This window comes from Parasteatoda tepidariorum, chromosome 6 (genome assembly GCF_982258835.1).
Source record: "Parasteatoda tepidariorum strain Cologne lab strain chromosome 6, Ptep-v5.0, whole genome shotgun sequence".
Lineage (NCBI taxonomy): Eukaryota > Metazoa > Arthropoda > Arachnida > Araneae > Theridiidae > Parasteatoda > Parasteatoda tepidariorum.
Genome location: NC_141760.1, coordinates 66959072 through 66983061, shown reverse-complemented (window position 1 = coordinate 66983061; position 23990 = coordinate 66959072). Strand labels below are relative to the sequence as shown.

Sequence of the window (23990 nt, the reverse complement as noted above, 5' to 3'; positions counted from 1 at the left end):
GGTTCTATTCAGTAGTTTTTGGTTGGAAGAAAAAAAATTATCTGGTGTGTATGGAAACAATGTATTAAACAGTAAACCATTGCCCAAACTGGTTTTTCCAAAATTTTGATCCAGCAACTTTGATGTAGAAGATTCACCACATTCTGGAAGTGCAATTAAAGACATGATTAAGGCCTTAGTTGATGCAAATCAATGAAGATTAAATTCCAATAGCTGAAAGATTAAATTTATTAAATTCAACCATTCATTATGATTTAAAACATCTTGGTTCATTCTCAAAGATTGACATACAGATTCCTCATGTTCTTTCTAAAAGATGTCGGTGATTTGCTTCTCAAATGTCAAGAAAATGGTCCATTTTTGAAGATCTATTGATCTATTTAGATCCCTAATCACTGGGGACGAGAAATGGCTTATTTATAATATTAGTTCGGGTCTCCACAAAAATTTTGAAATGATAAAACAATTACTTTCAATAAGGATGTCAAAAATCACCTGTGATAATTTTTTTCTAGCAAAAATTTTGTGAATCATGCTACTTCCAGAAAGATAGCAAAATGTATCGAACCAGAATGGACAATGTGTACTTCAATAAAATATTTATTCACTATAAGAAAATAATCTTTTATTTTCATAAGATTAGAACAAAATTACTTTCTGAACAACTCAATATTTATGCTGTTAAGTCTGCCTTTAGACTGCACATCACATAACCATAGCTAAGCTCCATAGCCCCATTTGTATGGCTCTCTCTTGTATTAGTCATGGTGGGAATGCGAGGCAATTTAGGCCCCAATCAGACGACACAGGAAGCACCTGAGTTAGTACCTTTCTTTCCAAACTTCCATATCAATAGAGAACTTTCAGCTGCAACAGATTTAATGTGCACCTTACTGCATATACGTGCCAATTGTTTTGTCAGCTTCTCATATCAAGCTTAATTCCCCCAGCTCTTGAGCCAGCAGTGTTGAACTTAGACTGGGCTTGTGCCAGACTTGAAGAATTTTTACAAATACAAAAAAAAAAAAAAAAAAAAAAAATCGTTTTGTTTCTGTTTTGCAGCTCACTGTGCCTGAAGTTACCTAAGACAAAGCTGCATAACAATGTGCAGTCTGTTTAAGATAACTGATATCTAATAGTACCTATAAAAATCAACAATTGTTTGACAACTTTTAATATTTTTTTTTTAAACAGTTGGTCTATAGATTTGTATGAGTTAAAGCTATTTCCTTTTTCTCTAAATATAGAAAAAAATTACTTCAATGCTATATCTTTGCATCATTATTGGATTCTATCCACATCATTTATAAAACTACTTTTAATCTCTAAGTTTAAAGTTTTTAAAATTTGATGAGACTGCTTTAGTGTTGGATACTACTTACCATTAAAACTTTTAACAAAAAAGAAAAAGCACAAGGCTCATCCAAAGTTTGGTGGGTTAGAAATGTATGAGATAAATTAAATGCCTTCATCAGCATTGAACACTGTGCAATACTGATTACAATGTAGACAAAAGAAAATAAGTCATTTTACCCACATGTATTATCATGCTCTAATATATCAATAATGACATAGTTGACAAAAGAAAATAAGTCATTTTACTCATATCATTTTATCATTTTCTTGCACACTGAGCCAACTTATTCTGATTGGTTATGTCTATTGTGCCAGAAACTGTTATCTCCTAGAAATGGCTGTACAATGTTCTAACAAAAACTGGGCCATGCTCATAATTGTTTGGGGGCCCTTATTCAAACTCTTAGTCAATGCAAATAAATGTTTAGCTTTTTTATGTCTATTTTATATAAGGCTTAATTTTATTTTTCTTTTGCTTTGTTTTCTAACATAAATTTAATTTGATAAACATATGCTGATAAACTAATAGTGAAAAGGGCGAAAAGAATTGTGAGCAAATAAGCTGCAACAGACAAGAATAGAGAAATAAAAAAATAAAAATTAAAAAAAATCTAAAAATGAAGAATAATTATCATAAAGTTTTAAAAAATTAAAAGGTCTAAACTGAATCATTACCATATCAAAACATGCTAATGCATTCCTTTTATAAAATCATGATCATGGTTTTGTAAAACAAAAGAAAGGAAAAAAACATAGTTGCAGATGTGGATGACATTTCTTAGGGAAATTGAAGGGTGAGAGTTATAAAATAATAAGTGTTAAGGAATCTAAATGAAAGCAATTCATGAATTAGGAAAAATTATGGAATGCCTGTTATCATTCAATGGCGATGATCTTCACAAATTCAATAAGGTAAATCTACCTTCAATAGATGTCAATAAAGCACTCAATATTTTAAAATGAACTTTACAGTTAAGAAAAGGAAATATTGAAAGCTCTAAAACTTTTATAAATTTTCAAACCATGTTGACTTTTTGATTTAAATTTAGCTAATCAAACAATTCTGCTAATATTTTAAGATCTTTCTGCAAATTTAAAAAATATAGCTAATGTTTAATCAAAATGTCAAATGTAGGTTCAGTAAAAATAAAATATAAATTTAGTAATCAATTTGGGTTTAAGTGCTTTTGTAAAATGTGGTGCTCCGGTTTATAAAATCAGCTGTTTTATAAAATCAAATGTTCCTCATAACAGGCAGGATTTTAAAAGGCAGCGAATACTCTATTGAAGTTTTTGTAATATAACATTTCTGGGTCTGTCTAGATATGCTCAATAAATCTTTTAATAAATTTCTACATCAATAAAATCTTTATAAATAATCATTATTGTCAATGACTTTGTATAATGTCATTGACTATGAAAATGGCTTTGTATTTGTTTCTACAGCATTTGGCTTTTATTAAATGATAATTTAATTTTCAGGATTCAAAAAGTATTCCTTTTCCGCCTGTGTTGGATGTTTATTTAACAGCTGAAGAACCGGAAGAAATCCTTATGGCTACACACTTAATACACAAAGTAAGATGTTATAACAAACAAATTACATCACAAACGTGATATATAACTTCTTGTTCTAATTGTAAGATTTTTGCAGGTTCTCTGGCATACAAAATTGTTTGATAATTGCAAATGGGAAATTGAAGTGTGGTTAGATGCAATCAAAAGTACCAAATCTCAAGATTTATCTGCAGTATTTGAACTTTTAAGTGATTCACTTAAAGTATCTCTTGCTCAACCAAACCTTGTTTCATTTGAATCATTTGATGTTCAGGGTCCTGTAAATAGCATCAATGAAATAACTGATCCTTTAGAAATGTTAAAAGGTTTGTATGGAAAAATTAGTTTAATATTTCCGTGTTTTCATTGAAAATTCACTTTATGTAACATTTTCCAATAGGAGTTATGCTTACTTATCATGTTTGTATAGCAATGTTTATTATGCCATGAATATTTTATCACATACTTTTGTAAGTGGCAACATCAATTTGGGAAAACATACTTAGCATTACAATAAATTCTTTATTTCATTTGAAATTAATGTTGTGTTGAAATAATTAAACAAAATATTCAGAAATGCAAATTTAGCAATATAAACATTTATAAAATCTTTAATGTTATTAAGATAATTTAAATGATTTACAATATTGAATAGTAACTTAGCACAACAATAAAATTACATTGTATTGGAAAATTATATATTTTGAACCAGTGTAAAGATATTTTTATTGATCTCCATTTCTGTGATCTTGGCGAAAATTGTAAGAAATGTTGTTTGCAAATGTTAAGACTTTACATATCCCATAGGCCACCTTTGAAAAGACGCTTAAGGAGACCACTGATTTCATAAAAATAAGTAATAATATCTAGCTAAGACAATTTTGTTTCTTTTTATGGTTATAAAAATTTGGATTAGTTTATCAAATTTATTATGTAAACCTTAAATAGTAGTTCTCAGATATTTTAAATATAAGTTGGGTATCTTAACTTATGTAACTTTTAAGATTTTAATCTAACTAAAGATACCTTCAAGTTATGTCCTCTTACAACTTAAGCAGGATTTATTTAACATTATACAAGGATACAAAATCTATATAAGATTAGATATTAGTATCTAACTTATAATGCCTTCAAGATATATACAGAGCACGCTATATATGTTTTATATAAACTTTTAAATTGAATTAATTTTGTATTTAGGTTACAGTTTTTTGTTATGTTGGGTAATCTTGGGATTCATCAGTCTTTTTGATAGACTTGATGCTCTGCAGCAAGTCTATCAAAGCTGCTTGCTAAAGGCAGTTAGTATGAAATGTCTTTGATTTCTTTCTAACATGCGAACATAACAAATACAAACCTGATTAAATTTTGCCTCAAAATTAAATGTATGTAAAATACTATTAACAAAATTATTGTGCTTAATTTTTTTATGTACATAGATTTGTTAATTGTGCATTAACTTATCTTGTCATTTTATAGGCATTATAGATGAGGATAATGATGATCATAGTGGTGCTTTAGAAGTTGAGCCAATCGAATATTCATCAGAAAGGTAAGCTTAAATTTGTTACTATTTAGAGGAAAATTTTTTGTCTTATTTTATTCTATTTTGCAGCTTTTGCTACCATTGTGTAATAAAATTGCTTACAATTTTTGTCTCTTATGATTTGTAAATGGTGAATTAACTTTGGTTATGTATGCAACTTTAGTATTTTGTTTAATACTTTGTTATTCAATTGGTATAAAAGTAATTTCATGGTACTAGACCAACTAACTACTGTTAGTTCATCATATATTTTTAATACTGAAATGGCTGTAGTCATATTTCATGTATTTTAAAAAAATTAATGTATATAAATTAAATAAACACAGATTCTTATAGTTCAAAAAAAATTTGCTTTATTTAATTTTATTGGCATTCTAAATTTTTGATAGAAGCTGTGTGATTTTTTTCAAAATTTGAAAATTGGATAACAATCGAACATATGGCAATGCTGTTTCAACCAATCTTTATTGTTAAAAGCTAATTATCTTTCCAAACTGTTTTTTTTTTCTTTCTAGGTTTTGTTTCAGTAATTTGGTTCCTGCTATTCTCCAACAATTTGCATCTCTGAATAAGAAAGATAAAAAAGGTATGTTTAATAGCATATAAGATTGTGGAATTTTTGTCAGAATTTTTTTTTTTTTTTTTTTTTTTTTTTTTTTTATCTATTTTATTTCTTGCATTTTCAGTGAATTTTTAAAAATTTGAAAAAATCATTGCATAATTGCCAAATCTCTTCATTCCAATTAATTCATTATTATACATTATTTTAAATGGTGTTGATAATTTTCTACAGTGTAGTAAAATCCCATTAATTCAAGGTTTGTTTAGTTTTCTCAAAAGAATCCGAATTATTTTATATTTTTTTGTTGTTGCAAATAATGCTATAGTTATATAGATGGAGAAGTAATGCTTGCCATTGAAAATATGATCCCTATAAATAATTTGTATATAACTCTTTTACAATGCATTTTTGTAAACTAAAATTGTTTTTTATGTATATATATATATATTTATTTAAGTTTATTATCTTCTCGAATAATAGTAACTCTTAAGTGTATGATTAATATTATGATAGATAGTTTTATTTGTTTTGAGGTTTTAGTGCTCTAAAATGCTGTTTGTCTTAATTAACTAATATTATTGTCATAGCAATATATTTATCGTTAAAATGCTGATTAAATAAATTGATTAAAATAACTTGATTTATTTTATTCCAAGTAATATAATTAATTTTAAGAAAAAAGGTATATTTTAAGAAAAAAGGTATAATAAATATTTTTTAAATTGGAAATAAGATAAATAATATATAATCTTAAGAAAAAAGCATATAAAATAAGCACAGGATGAAGAACATGTATATAAATTGTAAAAATTAGTTTGTTTTCTTTACTAACGTTTGAGCATTTGCTCTGATTTTAATTGTATTCTAATGATATTATATTACAAACCAGAAAAATCCATTAGTTTTCACGTAAATTGTTATGAATAGATAATTTCAATCAATCTTGCTAAAGTCGCATTCTTCATTCACTTTTAGCCTATTAAAAATGATTTTCAAGTTTAATGATATTATATCTATTTTAAACGATAAATTTAGTCGTGAAAAACTTAAATTATTTTCTAAAATGTTTAAGAAAACGAATTGCATATGATTGTATTGATTAATATCAAGTTCTTTTTTTATAGTTTGCAGACCTTTTGTAGAAAATGCTCTACTTCTGGTACTTCATCGTCAATTTTCAACCGAAACTCTATTTGAATTAGTTAAGAAATATGAAGATTCTCTTGATTCAACAACATTTGCATATTTCGACTTGCTCCATTCATTAAAAAGAGATATTCAAGTAATTTTCACTAGTTAATAATACTTTTAGATACTTTTCCATCTCGTGGGACCCTAAAAACTTTCCGTACTATATTCTAGATCAGTGTTTCTCAACGGGGGCGTTGGGAGTATGCTGAGGGGCGGTGGACTTGTTTTGGGCGGCAGGGGGGCATTAGGTATGTTTTGGGCGGTAGGAGGCGATGAGCTTGTTATGTTATTCAAATTTAATTTTAATACTCCCAAATAAAATTATTAAATTAAGAATCATTTAGTAAATAAAATTAATCTAAAATTAATAATAAAGAAAACAAAGATTAAATTAATATAATAAATTTAGATTATCTGATACAACATTAGTACCAGCAGTAAAACGAACTTATGCAATACATATTCTCCTATCCGAATCAGCACAGCGCATAGGCAATTACTGTAAATATCTCTGTTCAAGTTTGTATTTTCTCTAATCATGGAAATATTATTGTGAAGCTACCACAACGACTGCTTATATTCAAAATGTTTTTAACTCATTGTTGTAATTTCATGATGAATGGGATAGAGGCCGCTGCGCGGCCCAGGTGCCCAGTTGTCTTTAAATAAAGTAAGTAAGTAAGCGCAGCGCATGAGTCAGTAGTTTTTGCCTCTGACTCATTTCAGCCATTTGGTGAGAATTAAAGTGCATGCGCTTTTTGTAAAAAGTTCGATTTGACCCGTGTTTCTTATGATGGTTTAGTTTGCTTCCTAGCAGTTTTTTACCCAGTTTCGATTCGATTCCATTGTTTATTTGGTCAGGTGCGTTTGTGAATTAGTTCTTAATCGTAAATTATTTATTAATTTGAAAAAACAGTTGATTTTCTTTCATTCGTATTTTGCTGCCACCAACAATGTCGGTTAACATAAACAAGTGTATTCAATACAGTGTCACGTACTTGAAGTTTAGATTTGTTCAATTGCCCTCGAACTCTCAACTACCCATAAATTTATTTTATAACAAAGTTTAATATAATGAGATAATGGAGCCTTCTCGTTAGCAGAAGCATTTGCAAAATATTCATCCTCACAAACAAAATAAAGATTTGTCATTTTTCTTGAATATCAAAGACAAGTTTCTGAAGGCACCTTTGGCCTCAGGCTTACTGACAACCTAATCACAAAAATGCGATGATGGTTTGATAAGTTCTTATAATATATCAAAATTAATTGCTAAATCTGGGAAATGTCATGCCGTCGGCAAATAATTGATACTGCCGGCTGTTAAGCAAGTTTTAGGAACAGTTTTACACTATCAAGCCTCATCCGATTTAATCAAAAATATCCCTTGCAATAGTGGGTCGACATGGTGGGTTTTTCGCCGTTTTGAAGAGGGTGGTACCAGATATTTTAGCAGTTCATTGCGTGATTCACAGGCAGTATTTAATAAGAAAAAACCTCAGCTACCGTTTGCATCAGTCATTGCAATATGTTATATCTGCTGCAAACAAAATTCTCAGTAATGTTCTCAATGATTGATTACTCAGACAGCTGTTTAAGAAAAACTATGAAGAATATCGCTTGCTACTACACCGTGATTCGCTGGCTTTCCAAAGGAGCCTTGTCTCAATAGGTTCTTGAATATTTTCGACTCTGTGCTTGAGTTCCTCGGAGACATAATGTAGCTCTGAGAGACAGATTGCTAGAATTTAAGATAAACGTTGGTGGATTTACTTGCAAAATTAAATGGTGTTAATTTGCAACTTCAAGGTGACAAACTCAATTTGATCCCTACGAAATCAGTTATTTCTACATTTCTAAAAAAACTTATTTTTTGGTAGCAGAAATTTGGTTGGAATGAGTTCAACCAATTTAAAATCTTATCGTATCTTGAAAAGAATGGCGAAATTTCCTCTGATGATACACAAGAATATAGTTAATATCTTGACTCTTTGCACATGTACTTTTCTGACCGTTATAAATATGTTTTGTTCTGCTTCCTTCAATGGGTTATTAACCCTTTTTTGAATATTGAAATAGAAGAGGTTCAGATACAGGAGGAATCGGTCAAACTTTCAACTAATGAAGCTTTGAAATGGTGATAACTCACAGAATTTTGGCTTCAAGGTAACATCAGCTGCTAACTCTGGACTGTCAAAATTCATTCTTATTTTCAATTTCCTTCACTTTCTCCTACTTCGTCGAACGTGGATTCAGTTCTGTTATGGATCAAGTCACAAAAAAGAGAAATAGACACGAAATCATGCAACGAGGGGACTTGCGTCTTCACCTCAGCAAAAATATTGAGCCGAACGTTTAGAAATTGGCTATGAACCATCAAGTACAATCATTCCACTGACATAGTAACTTGATTGTTTCGTTGATACTACTTTTATTTTTGGGTGTTTTTTTAATTATCTAATTAAGAACAGGTGGCTCTTTTTAAGTATAGTTTTCTTTGTTGTACTATTTTTTTTCATTACCGTATTTATTTTTATTATGACAAATAGACTGTGGTTACCTGCCTGGAGAAAATTATTGAGTTAACGTACACATTATATTTTTTAAAAAAAAAACAAGCAAATTTAACGTTTAAAAAATTGCCTAAAAATGCATCTTATAATTCAGCACACCCCCTCCGTCCTCATGCTCTAAATAACTGAATTATCACAAAGAGGGGCGTTGATATGTGTTTTGCTTATTAAGGGGGCGGCAACGTTAAAAAGGTTGAGAATCTATGTTCTAGATGCTTAATTGATTTTGGTAATAATTATTGCTTGCAATGTGGTATTAGGTGGTACTAATGATAATATTCCTGACAATGATAATATAATGATAATTCCTTGATGATAATTTTTTCTGCCCCCTCTGAAACGAGATACCTAATTTTATAAACTGTTTATATTTTAAACTGTTAAACTCCATTTCATTTGTTATGTTCAATTTAGCACAACATCGCTATATATGGTATTTGTGCTATTAAGCTCTACATTTAATCCTATGCAAAGAAATATTTTGTCTTGGCGAAACAAACTTTCCTTTTTCTATTTAAAACATAAGGAAAAATATTATATGACTAAAAATTATAGCTTATCACTTACAAATAATTACATCAATTTATTTCTCTTCATTTTGAAATATTTTTTTCCTGAAACAAATTACAAATTTATTAAAATAAATTAGCACCTGTTAATAAATATTAAAGAATGAGTGCAGCTAGAGTGAGTGAATCATTAAGCTATAAGTAGAAAATGTATTCGCTGATTTGGAAACATCATACTTATTTTTTTATATTTTTTATTATCGAAGTTTTATTTATTGGTAACCTTTTATCTGGATATTATTTTACTATTATTTGATTAGCAATTAATGCTATATAATATAATACATTGCATTAAAATATCAGTTTCAATTGTGGATGCAATGTGTATGTAGGGCAAAGACCTGTTAATAGTGTAATTTGAAACAATTTTTTTTTTTAATATTTATTTTTTAATATTTTCCAGATAAACTCAAATTTCTAATTATAGAAGAGTAATACATCTTTAGATCTTCATTTACCAGTGTTTATATGATTTAATATTACGATTACATATCTAAACAATACTTAATTATTTTGTTTTGTTTCTTTATAAAATTGTTATTTTTAAGAGTTAAAAAATGAGAAATTTGAGAAAATAATAACTCAAAATAATAACTCAAAAAATAAACAAAATCTTATCTACTTCAATTAAATAAGGGATGAACATTTTGATTTTGACTGATAAGATCAGCCATTTAAAAAATAATGGAGTGTAGGATAAGATCTTACTAAATACAATTCTTTTACTATCTTAAACTTTTGTGTAAGATAGTGCAAAAATTGTTTTGAATTACATAGTACTATATGTGTGTGCTATTAGCATAATTCAATTTCTATGTTGATGTATTCCTTCAACGTCTATATATGGGCATTTGATTTCCTTGATTTTTTTTTATTAGTTAAGAAATACCATTTTGTTAACATAAAGAATTAGTAAAGAATGCAAAACATGTGTTGAGAGCATAGATATTTATTAAAACTTCTTAGAGCACTTACTATTTTTAACTCAATAAATATAGCTTTCCAGCCATGAAATCTCATATGTTAGACTTTTGGAAATATGGCATATATTGCATTTCTTATAATGGATGTGAAATGTATATTCAGCAAACCAAGAGAACCCAAGGAAACATAGATATAGAAAACTATAATTGAGTATCTAATTTAGAAGTGTTAAAATCTTCTGTTGCCAAATATACTTGGTACTTTTTCCACATTTTTAAGTTTCAAATCGCAAAATTTTTTTATAATGTTAATTATAAATTTGAACTTGTGACCATTTTTATAAACAGGAATAAGATTGTAAATCAAAATAATTATTGTAAATTTTTATCTACTGTTTGGAAAAATATGTGTTTTTCGGCTTGTAATTTTATTATTTATTAGTTTTATTTGTAGTATTTTTTGTATTATATATTATTAAACTAGAACAATTAACAAAGAATAATTAAATAAAGAATATTTACTAGTATTCTTTATTTTATTAGTATTATTTATAACTTTCAGTTGATTTTATTTCTTACTTGTACTTTTTTTCTTTTCATTTTCTTATTTCTGCTTTTTTTTTATAGCTTTATTGCCTCAACAACATTTATCAACAAATCATGCTATAATTTATAAATTTCTTAATTATTTTTCATATTGCAAACTATAATTAAATTAATTTAATACTGTTTCTTTTAGGTTGATTCATTGATATCAAAGACACAAAGTGATGCATGTGAAAAGAATCTAAGTGAACACCTGCAACAAATATTTGTTATTTTGCTTAAATCTGACAAAGGAAATGCTTGTTCTTGTACAGTAGATATGACATCCTTCAATCCAAATCAGGACTCTGCACGAAATATTCTTTGGCAATTGTTATCATACATCAATTTTGAATTGAAACATTTACTTGTAAGTTGAACTTTTTTTCTGTAGGTGTACTTAGAAATCTAATTAAAATGAGTGTAGCAGAGAAAGATAATTATTACTTGCCGTACTATATGTTATTCAAAATCCTATAAATCTTTCATAGAATTTTTTTCCCATTGGAAAATTACAAGAATTTAATAATGTTATTAACATCTCTAAATTCTTGTAAATATTGATCAACATTACATAAATACAATACTTGGAGGAACACTGGTCTTAAATTGATTGCAGGCTTTCAAATTAAACAGACAATCAAAACAGTCCAGTGCCTATGTTAGTGTACTCTTAACGTTTAACCCTTTGTTAGTGTGTATTTTGTATGAATGAATGATTTGTAATAATCTCATTTTTATATTTGTGTTACCATGAAAGTTCAAAATCTAGCAAATGTTAACATTTGGAGTTACTTTGGTGGTGGTCCTAAATATTTTTCATATTCATCATTATTTCACTCTTAACCAGCAACTAGTGCTTTGATGACGAATCTTGAATTAAGAAAAATGTTTTACAGACTGAAAACAGACATCTGCAGATTATAACTTTCTGTGGATCGACATCAAATATGTTGGTCTATTGACATTACTAGTCAATTTACATTTGTTTATATTTGGTACTTATGTTTATACCCTTTTTGGTAGCCACATGTTAGTTTCTCATTGGCAGAGCTATTGCATACCAGCCATCTATTAATCCTTTCGAGGATGATTTTCCCCAGTGGTAGTAAAATGGAATTTAAATTGCAATTTTAGGCAGAAACATACACTGTATTTTTAAAAGAGCTTATTTGGACTACCACAACAGTAATATGTATGCTTAATTTTTTTTAAGAATAGTGGTGGCCGAAAAGATTATAAATTTAGTTTATAAATACAGGGAATATATAGAAAGCATACATTTTACTACCACTTTAAATATAGAAATAAAATTTTACACCAAATACATAAAAGTTGGCAGTTATGCTATCGTCATAAGTAAGAATTCACTTTTATTTTCATGTAAGTTCTAATAATTTTCAGGCATCAGTTGTTGACATTGACTTCATATCAGGGTTGGCAGGTTTTTGACATGTGACAGTTTTTGACAGTTTAAACCATGGTTTAAACCGTCACGTCAAAAACCTCACTGTCAAAAATGTCGAAAATGTCAAAAACCTATATTCATATGTGAAATTTAATTAATACATAAAATTTATATATTTTTTATAAAGGATAGTGTTTCTAAATATGCTCTAGAAAAAATAAATTTAAAATTTTGAAGAAACACTTATATTTTGAATAGTAACCAAAATCTTGTACTTTTGAAAGCTCACATCTTTTGTAATATTATGTATTCATTTTCATGTGTTATTGAAAATCTGCAGTGATATTATTAAGAAATTTATTTATAACCAAATTTAGTGTATAGTATAGATTATACTAAAAATTAGACACTTTTAAAGATAAACATTAGCAGTTTTGTACATTAGACATCTTTTAAAGAAAAATCTTTTTAATATTCTTTTAAATCTTCTTAATAATCTTTTTAACATAAGACAATACAAATTTAAGTGCTTTCTGTTAAATACACAGAGTAGTTAGTGTCGATTTACAGTATATTCAGCCTATTCATTTACTATGCTGAAAATTTAGTTTATCCAAATACTTGTGAATTTCATTTTGCTGAATACGATATAGTTTTGTTGAATATCTAAATATTCAGCTGCTGAATAATTACTTCTTGCTTTCAAGATATGCATTATTTGTATTCTTAATACAAGTGGCGAAAAAAAAATTAAGAGATAAAAATTGTTTTAAAAGGATAAGTGTAATAATTATAAATAAATATAACTACTTTTAAATTCAAATTAACATACTGGATAATAAAGATATTCGGTATAACATTAAAATTTTTTTTCATACACTTGTATCAAGTTTGTATTTATACAACATAACTTGTAAGTTCCTTATAAATATTAGTTATATGTTCCTTATATGTCAAAAATGCATAGTAATAAACTTTTAATTTTCTTAAGTATCAAAAAAAAAACTTTTTTTTTTCAAAATATAAATATTTAAAAACATTTTGGGCAAAATTTTTCTGCACATGCATTTGAATATAAATTTCTGAGATTTTAAATCTGTTATTTTACCTTAATTTTAATTAAAAAATATTTTAAAACCTGCTGATTACCTATAGTATAATTAAATTTCAATATAATGCATGGCAACTGTTGGTAGTTTTGAAGTTTATAAATTTTCTTGGCAAACTTTAGTTTTTGACATTTTTGACGGGTTTTTGACGGTTTAAACCAGTATTATACCCTTGTCATGTCAAAAACCACTTTTTGACGTCAAAAACCCAACCCTGCTTCATATAAATTAGGTATAGGATAAATACCAACTATTAGGTGTTTTCTTTCACACTTTTATCCAGATAGTAGATTAGAATGTGTCATATTATCTTTAGACTAGTGACTAGAACCTGTATAATTGCCTTGTTGATGTCCACTTGAAGTTGCAGAGTAATTTAATGATAGATGGAATTAATTGAGGTATGTTATGTTACTGTTCTCAATCCAAGGGAAACTTCCCGCATACTCTGAATCATGAGGAATGAACATTTAAACTTATGTTTGAAATGTCAAACTACATTAGTTAGAATGCTTGGGTGTTAGCTCATGTTGTTGGGCATGTTACAAACATTACCTTTCCTAGTTGAATCGTTTTGTGTTCAAACTGTTACTGGTTCCTGTATAATGACCAATAGTGTGTTACTAAGTATGTGTTACTTTGGCTGTCACTCACAGATTTTGTTTTGATAAAGATGACCTTATGTTTACAACTTGTGTGCTGCTGTACATTTCCTATGTTACAAGAAACACTGTTTTATTCTTCTCCTTATACTAAATGCTCATTTGGTGTAAAACATCACAATGTGCAATTGAGAAATAATATTTTAACTGTATTTTATTCAACATTCATTATTAATGCACGCTGAGTATCAATGTTGTGAACCTTCGCCTTAGTTAATAAAAAATAATGATAATTAACAACTGTTTTGCTTACCCCCCAAAGCATTTATAAATGTTGACATTAATTTATTTTTGACTTTTTTAGAAACATCTATTCAGAGAAAAAAAAAATTTGTCTACATAATTCAAATATGATATTTTTCTAAAGGTTTAGCTCATATATGTTTTTTATACAGAAAAAATTACTTACTACTTTATGATTCTGTTTCTAACTTCTTTTCTAATTATACTAGATTGCCTTTTTTGATCTAAGAACAATAAATTGGTCCTAAAATAATTTAGAGATTGGCAATATTTTTAAAGATTAGAATGCTTGCATAGGGTTTTTCTTAGCTGAACAGAATTTTGTTGACTATTAATAGATAACCAATTTTTCAGGAATAAACATTATTGAATTAACTGTAGAAAAAAAAATCATAATGAATCAATATTTACGAAACTGTGTTTTTATTATTTTTTATTTATTTAAGTTCTAATAATTTCATATACTTTTTTATTTTAGGAATTTCAAGATAAGGAGTCTTCTTTGTTGATATTTATAGATTTCCTTCAAAAATTATATGGTTCTTTGAAACCATACTTTCAAAAGGAAGAGCACAAAAATTTTGATATGGAGAAATCAAGTGATATCTCATCTAAAAATGCAGAAATAAACCTAGAAGGAGAGATACTCTCTCACCCTGCTATTCTGAAGTTATTTTTACAAACTGAAAATACCCCTAAGTGTATTTCTAAATTATTGAAAAAAGCTTCTAGGACTATTACAAAACTTGTGCTAGATATTACTCAAGATATGATGAGTTTTAATAAAGAAGAGCACCATTTGTATATCAGAAAATACAAGCAAAAAGTTTTAAATTACATCCATGAAAGTTCTAGTAATTTAAAATGTGATGAGTTAGATCTACTTTCTATAATAGGAGCTTTCTCATCATTCTATTCAAGCCGGGAAATTGTACTTTTACTTGAAAATTTGCCAAATGTCCAGCAATCTGAATCATCATTCTCATTGTTAGTGTTGCTTGTGAAGCAATATCTTGAGACAAAGAATTTCATTACTTTATCTCCATCTTGTGTTGATTCATTAGTTTTGAAGTATTCTGCTATGTCCAAAAAGCAGAAGAAGATTTTTATTGATATATTTCTTGAAGTCTTCCACAAACATCCAGCTTACGGTTTACATGTTAATAAAGGTGAGTTCTTGATTTAATTTTATAACAACTCTTAAAAATATAAAAAAAGACTTGTTGCAAGAATTTTTTTGCACACAGAAAACACATGCTTTTTTTTATCCCTAAAAGAGCATATGTATTTGTTTATTTCATTGTTTATTATTTTTTCAAAGGCATTCAGTAAATATATTGTTAAAAATTGTGTGTGTTGCATTGTTTGTGTGTGCTCGTATGTGCATAATGGGTTATTAGTACAACAAGTTTAAATGGGAGAGATTGCATTTCATTGACTTTAAACTAGATTACAAACTCAATAAAAAATTTTTATAAATTTATGCATCATAATTAAAGAATTCTAATTTCATAAGCTTTTAGAAGTAGACAAAACTAGATCATAAATACATTACATTTGCTGGATAATTTCTGAAACTTGGAGGTGGTGGAGCATTTTCTCTAACATTAAAATTTGTTGTCAAATGTAAAAAAAAAATAGAAAAGGTTCAATCGGTTGTAAATCCAAAAACTGGAGTTATTCAAACTTTCTCTTTTTGTAAGGAAAAGATGTAGTGTTTAATAAGTTGTTTTGATGAAGTTTAATTTCTAAGAAAAATATTTTATAACACTATGGGGGGGAGCTGTCTATGTTTTTTGGTTGTGACTTTTTCGCTGAAATGAAAATTCATCTGAAAGATGCATTTTTTTCCCTCCTCAAAATTGCAGCAATTTGACTGGGATAGTTTCGACAGAATGGTCAGATTTGGTTTTGACAAAATTGTTATGACAATCTTTGATTTGTGAAAGAAAAATAAGAAAGGTCAATTTAAAATGAAACATCTTGATATTAGGAAAATATTTTATTCATTCATTTTTATTATATTATTATTATTTATTTATTATTTATTTTTATTTTTTTCAGATTCATTCTGGCTTCTATTAGAACACAGGTCAGATAAAGACCTAAATGTGCTAGGTGCTTTAATTGAGCTCAATAAAGAACTTCGCCAACTCACTCAAGTACATCTTGGAGAAATTACTGAAGATTTTAACAACTTCAGTTTCATGTTCCTCACCAGTAGATGTCTGAGTATGTGTGATAGTGAAGATGAGCAAGATCAGAAATTTAAAACTACCATCTCAGATGTATTCTGGAATAGTATTACTCAGTTTCTTAATGAAGAATTAGAGAGGGAAGTAGAAAATTTTAAATTCTGCAAAGCAGATAAAGCTGTTCAAAATCTGCTGCAAGAAAATTTTATTTGTAAGCTTTTTATAATTCGTTTTTTTTTTATTTTAATATTTTGATAAGAATGATACCTATGACTTGCCATGCCCATAATGTATTTTGACATGCCCTCTGAACTGTTTGAAATAATTAAAAAAATTATAAAAGAAACATGAAAGTAGTTTTTCCATATGTGCTATGCAAAAGTAAATTATGGAACTAGCTCAACCTTTTTTAGGAGTCCCAGATTCTAACTAATTCCAAATACATTATAATTATCTTGAATATTGTATTGCTAAGAAAGTCTATTTTCTAAATATTAGTCAACTTTATTTAAAAATTTTCTGGGGTAAAGGAAAATGTTTTAATTTTCTATTCTTCTTTTTTCTGTATACCTATTCTTTTGTTATAATTTTTTTTTTGTAACAACATCTAGCAGCCATGTAATTACATACAAATAAATAAATACAGATCTATTTGCATTAAATATAATATTTATTTTATGTTCTAAATGCAAGTAATGAAAATTAGACATTTGTAAGTTAACCATTTTATTTTCTAACAGAGACTAATATTCTCACTTCAGTTATGATCATAGCTTCCTGTTAATGTTGCTCCACACCATGTTAATTTGGTTTTTATGGTTCGCTCCCTGTAAATGATTGAGCATCTTCCCTTCTAGATTGATTTTAAAAAAATTTCATATCTCTTTAGAAACATTCATTAATGTATGTTTAATGTTGTTCAATTATTTTTAGCTTCTAAGAAGTTGAGTAAGTTTTGGAAATCCCTTCTTGGAGATTCAAAAAGTTTAGAATCAGCTCCTGCTCCATCTAAAATGTCTGTGTTGCTTCAACTTCTTAAAATATGGAAAACTCAAAGATGTGAAAAGGGCAAAAGCTTAATTCCTGTCTTGCAGATTATTTTTTCATGGATGACAATCTGTTTACCTAAATTTCAAGAATATATTGATTTGATTGCTGCTATAAAGAATATACTCCAGGTAGTAACAAAATTTCCTTTTTTAGTGCTTATTATAACCTTTATGTGTATTGTTTGTAATGAGCAGTGTGTTTATATTTATTTTTAATAAATTATTATAGTGTTTGGATTTAAAATTTGAATTTATATTTATTATTTACTTTGCATTGTGTGTTGAGTGGCTTTCTATATTTTATGTTAGTCTCTTATACAGCTAATATTTTATATTTTCTCAAGATACTAAATCAGTTTTAAAAATCTTTTTTTTTTATTTGTTTATATTTGTTTGTTTATTTGTTTATATTTATTTTTAATAAATTATTATAGTGTTTGGATTTAAAATTTAAATTTATATTTATTATTTACTTTGCATTGTGTGTTGAGTGGCTTTCTATATTTTATGTTAGCCTTTTATACAGCTAATATTTTATATTTCCTCAAGATACTAAATCAGTTTTAAAAATCTTTTTTTTTTATTTGTTAGATGAAAAGTTTAAAATAGTATGTGGTGACAAGTTGTTTGTTAAAATATATGGTGACAAGTTATTAGAAAAATGGAATTTAATTTTTTAAATTTGAATCTGAAAAATGTGAATTTTATTGTCAATCAACTGAATTAAAAATTTACAATCTAATCAACAACCGAAAAGTTTTGTTAGCTAGCTATTTTTAGTTGAGCAAAACAAAATGTTCACTATTAAAAGAAGAACAAAGCTAAGTTTACAAGGAGAACTAAATTTTTAAAAATCAATTGTTTTTCCGAGAAATGTTTTTAACCTAGGGTTAGATGGCACATCTGATTCCACTTATTTTAATGCTTCAGTAGTTTTTTTAGTATCAAGAGTATGAAATGTTTATTTCATATTCGATTGAAATTGTTCTTGTAATTTGATTAGTCATTTTGTTCATAAAGTTGTAACGCTTTCCTCATATCAATATTTAATTTTAAAAAAAGTCATTAATATTATAATAAAATCATTATTCATGTATTAGGTTTTTTTTCAGTATTAAACTAAAGAATATTTTTTAGAAAGGAAAGAATTTGTTTTTTTTTTCTTGCAATGTTTGAAGATGGGGAAAACTATTCATTTTTTAAAGATTTTCCAAAATAGCGAATTTTCATAGCCTCTAAGAGATAAAAAATTATAAAGATTTCAATAATTTTACTACTATTTAGATATTTTAAGTATGTTTTTATTATTTTCTTCCAGGACCTAGATGAAATAACTTTATCTGACTTTCTTGATGTTATTCCTTTTTTCCAAAAAGCGTTAAAAGTATCAATGAAGTAAGTAAAATTTGGTGCATATAAAATTGTCTAATATCCAGTGCTAGGTTTTTCTAGCTATTTCACTTATTACTTTATTTTACTTTTCCCCCAAACATTTAACAAATAATTTAGTAGAAATGTAAGAAACAATATTTTAAATAATCATAAATAATTTTTAAAAAAAGATCTTTGTTTACAAAACGAACAGAAAAAAGGACTGTATTTTGTTTACCAAGTGGTAAAATAATAAATTAGTTAAATATTCATGATCAGATTCTTATCTTTTAAAAAATTGCAAAACATGATAGGAAATTGCTTTTTTGCATTATTATTAAATGTGTTTACTAAATTAAATTTTTATTGTCGAAAAAAGCTTTTAATTAGTTGTTATAACTACCAAAAATTAAATCAAAATTTTTAAAAGAGTCTAAGTTTGAGGCAGATAATGGATTTTTTTCAGAATTTTTGACATATATATGTATTTATTGTAGTTATCTTTAATTTCATAGATACCATCCAAATAGGAACTATTTTAACTAACTGCAATTTTGAGACAAAATACAATCTTCTTTTGCCTGTAAAGATGACCCTCTGTAAAAACTTGTGTTTTTAAAATTAGTTTTAACATTGTTTTATTTATATGTTATAATGATTTGTATTAAAGTAATAAAAAATAAACAATCAACAAACAACAACAAAAATAAACAATCAACAAAATAAACAAACAACTTGTTTTTAAATTTTTTATGAAATGATGCCATTATAAATTGTGACATAGAATGGATATCATTGTTCATGGCATATAAAATGAAATATGAAGCTGCAGTGATAACTGAGGAAATTTGTTATGAAAATAAAGCTTACATTTTAATAATATTTTAATTAAATGATTGCTAAGAAAAAGGAATATATTCAGAAATAGATTTTAATGCAAAAAAATCAACTTAATTTTTATTTAGTTAATAAATACAAGGCACTGAAACAAAACATAATACACAAGTTTTAAGTTGAGATTTTAATTTTTTATGCGTAAAAAACATTTTATTTACCATCAGTTTACTATCCTGAATTATCTCGGGCAAATGAAAAAAGTTAAATATTTGTCTTTGTATGATAGTTTTTAAAACAAGGGACAAAGTGATACTTACCAAATGCCAGTGAAATGATATGCTATTTTTATACTCTTTTCTTTCTATGTAAATTTAGCAATTATCACATATGCAATCACATAAAACACATGTGTAGTCCCACAATCTAACAGTAAATGTAAAACTCCCAAACAAAACTTGGCAAACTTCCAATCACTGCAGATTTTTATTTATTTATTTTTGTTGTTTTGTTTCTGGCCTATTAAACACGTCATAAAACAAAACGTTCTGACAAATTCTGCTACGCCCAAGTTTTCTTATGATAGTAAATATTTACAATATGTACATACCCGAGTTATCTCGAAATAATCAGGGAAGGGATTAGCAGAATTATAAACGATTTGTATGGACATGGAAAACATGAGTAGAATTCCTTTAGCATATACAGTTAAAATGAATTATTTCAATTTTTGAAAACTTCTATGTCAAAAAACGAAAATTATTGCAAAGCATTCATGATGGCTGTTAAGCATCAATGAACAGAGGCTCTGCCTACTAGTATATCATAAAACGTCAGTGCAATACAAAGCTTAGTACAAATATAATTAATGCTAATTCTTTTTTTTGCATATTCATAATAGTGATAACACTAATTAAGAAATATGTTTCTGATGTCTGAATTCCATTTCAATGTTTTTAAAGCTTTTAGAAAAATTGTTCATGTCTTTATTTACTCAAAGTTTTCTACTTCTTTCAACTGGTAAAAATCTGAAGTTAATCAACGCCTATTGTACTTGAGATTTTGAATGCTTAGTTTTTATGTTTTGCTAATTCCAAATTAATTTTATAGATGTGATGGAGTTGGGGTAGAAATTTTGAAGATTTTGTCTGTTTTGTGTGCAAAATCAAGAAATGTTAATTTGCCAGTTCAAAATCTGCATGATTTAGTCATTGGACACTCAAATTTTTTCAATATAATTCTAACAGATGTGAAAAATGATGCAAGCTTAAAAGGTAATTTTTTAATAACATATTTATTTATAATTGTGTTCATAACTTTTGAGCATTACAATAACTTAAAAGTTTGAAGAGCTTAGAAGCTCTAAACTTTGAACTGCATTTAATTCCTTTTGATTCTTACTTAAGAAGTTTTAATGAATTTCAACCTACTGAACAATTTTTGTAGCAATTAGAAGAAAAATAAGCTGAATAAATATCAACTGGTTACAAAAAAAGTAATTTTGAGCTTTTGTTTATTTTAAATATACAGGTAATTTAAATAGGCTAGTTTATAATTTCAAGTTATAGCTGCATTCTTTTATGAAATTCATATTTCAATACCCATTTTCATAGATACCTTTGAGCTCCTGAGTTTTTTAAAAATAATTTTTTGGGGAGGGGATATTATTTCCCCCATTTTTCCTGATATATAATGTACAATATTTATCTCACAAGATTTTATCCTATTGCATACTTCACAAGTAGTTTTGGTTATATCCAATGTTGAATGTAGCATAAAAAGGTATAAAATGTATCAGAAAGTCTTTTCATCTTCTACTAATATCCAACTACCCAAAGAACAAACATATTTTAGTTGCATGTTTTTTTTTTTTTTGGTGCAATACTATAAAAAGAGTATAAGATGGTTCATTTTATGATTAATGATTGCACTTAGAAGACATTTGCATTTTTTAAAATTTTTATCTTTAATTTTTTTTTTTTTTTTTTTTAAATTTGGAGAATTTTTTTTTTAATGTTAAGAGTATTTTTTTTATGGGGTATTCTCTCTCTCTTTTTTTAAAGTTATTTCTTTAGCTTTGGGTCATTTTAATTGTATTGACTGCATTTTTTTTCCCTTATAATTTGACATTTTATTATGCAATTTACCATACCACCTTCAATCAGGTTTTCCCATTATGTTATTGATGCAAAATCTTTAGAAATAATTCTTTATTACAGTTTTCTAGGAAATAATTTAGTGTTGTCTACTATTGAAACAAACTTTGCAGTTTAATACTCCCATTTATGTTAATATAGTATTGGAAGTTTTTATGATCATCAAAAAGAAAATGTTCAGGAGTCAGTTTATTTTCTTTTTTTTTGCCATAACAACTCATAACATTTATTTTAAACTTTCATGAACATGGAACATGTATTGCACTTTTTTATATAATTATTTTCACATGATTGGGTATAATTTCAAGGAGGAAACATTGTTTTAGTTTAATAGTTTTACTTTAAAATGGCATTTTTTAATAGCATCTATGGGGATTTTTTAGGTCATCAAAATACTGGCTATAATCGTGATTATTAAATATTTATAGCCTAATCATTCTTGATAGTTATAAAACTGTTTTATGCACTGCTTATTCCTTGTCTTATGATCTTTTGGTTTATATTTCTTAATAGAGGGTGTTATTGAACTACTGACAGTTCTTGCAAAACTTGATGTTTCAGTCTGTAAAGAACAACATATAGGAATATTTCTCGGTGCATACCATGGCACCATGTCTAGGATAGGTGAGTAATTACCAACTGTTTCTTACATTTTGGGTTAGCAAAACTGTCAACTTTCAGGCTTTTTTCCTAATAAGTGTATTAATCGGAGGACCTGTGTGCAGTTTGCCCAGAAAGTAATATTTGGAAATTTTGACTAAATTTTTTTTTAAAAAAGTGTAACAATTTTTTAGCAAAGCATATACAAAGCACTGCGCTATCAAAGCTTATGATATCTTAAATTCACATTAAAATAGAAAATTTGAGTGATAATGCAACTAAGAACTAAAATTTTTCATTCTTTTGATGGGGTTGATACTTAATGGTATAAAGTCAGTCGCAAGAAAATTAATACCTTCAGTATATTGACCAAATTAAAGATAGCGGTATTAACCATTTCTCCCAGCGATTTGATTGTAAGAGACTTGTAAATTCTGTTTTTGCCAAAACAAACTGGAGAATTCCTAGACTGAGAAAGCTAATCAGAATTCAAATTTTTTTATATAACCTTTTTTAAAAATAGTCAAATCAGCTATTCATTCTGTTTAAAAAAGTAGATTAATTTATTTTTATTTTTTAAAAGGTAAAAAAGTTACTTATAGAAATTTAATGAACATGTAAATTTATTCAATTTTATTATTTTTTGTTTGGATGCTTATTATGCTATGTTTACAATAAGTTCAGGTCTGGGTTAATTTTATCTCTGTTTTATAACTATAGTATTTATTTTTTTACTTAAATATTTAATTTTTCATTTATTTTGTCTGGTCAATTATCTGTTTAAGTTTAGTCACTTGTTTATTTTTGAAATTTTTTAAGAGTAGATTCTTCTTTCAAGTCTAAGCATCAAAAATGATTTCCCATTTAAAAAAATTGGACATTTTGTCCTCCTATCTTTTAAAATGATTTTTCTTCTAACAGCTTTGAATTTAAATAAATGTTACATTTGACCTTTAAAGAAATTATTTAATTTCTAAGTTAAAATTTTGAAACTTAAATTCCAATGATTTATTATTTATATGGTTAATTGTAATTTCAGTATTAGTTATTGTATTATTTTTTTTCATTTCATATATTATATTAAATAGCACTGAAAAAATAGAATTCTTGTCCCTACTTAATTTTATTCTATTCAACCTCTTGTAATTCTCATACTTTTGTTTAATTTTTTTCTAATTTTTGAACCTTTACCACATATCCCTTTAAAATATGTTAAATATTTCATTTCTTTAGTTTCTTGTGGGAATGACAAAAATGTTCTATAAGTACGACACTATTTTATAAAAAGAATTCCTTTAATTTTTCTTGTCACATCTTGAAGGCAGCAAATATTGTAACTAAAAACATTTTATGATAACAACAAAGCATATACTAATGCTCGTTACAAACTTTTTTATTTTAGATCAAAAATTGCTATATTTGATCAAGATTTATTCAGACAATGGTGTCAATATGATAAAATATAGGTAATGTTCTTATTAGTTTTTATTTGTTTTATGTC

The 23990-nt window shown here is 26.9% G+C and overlaps 1 protein-coding gene across 1 annotated transcript in view; it reads left to right on the top strand.

Moving 5' to 3' along the window:
• LOC107448442 (nucleolar pre-ribosomal-associated protein 1) overlaps positions 1-23990 on the top strand; it is a 60725-nt gene that overhangs the window by 22630 nt on the left and 14105 nt on the right. The window contains exons 13-25 of the mRNA XM_016063624.3: positions 2839-2934; positions 3011-3239; positions 4393-4465; positions 4975-5045; positions 6146-6303; positions 11017-11232; positions 14763-15453; positions 16349-16690; positions 17413-17657; positions 18847-18923; positions 20844-21007; positions 22403-22513; positions 23892-23955. Of these exons, the coding sequence (XP_015919110.1) occupies positions 2839-2934; positions 3011-3239; positions 4393-4465; positions 4975-5045; positions 6146-6303; positions 11017-11232; positions 14763-15453; positions 16349-16690; positions 17413-17657; positions 18847-18923; positions 20844-21007; positions 22403-22513; positions 23892-23955 (2537 nt within the window). The remainder of the gene's footprint in view (positions 1-2838; positions 2935-3010; positions 3240-4392; positions 4466-4974; positions 5046-6145; positions 6304-11016; positions 11233-14762; positions 15454-16348; positions 16691-17412; positions 17658-18846; positions 18924-20843; positions 21008-22402; positions 22514-23891; positions 23956-23990) is intronic.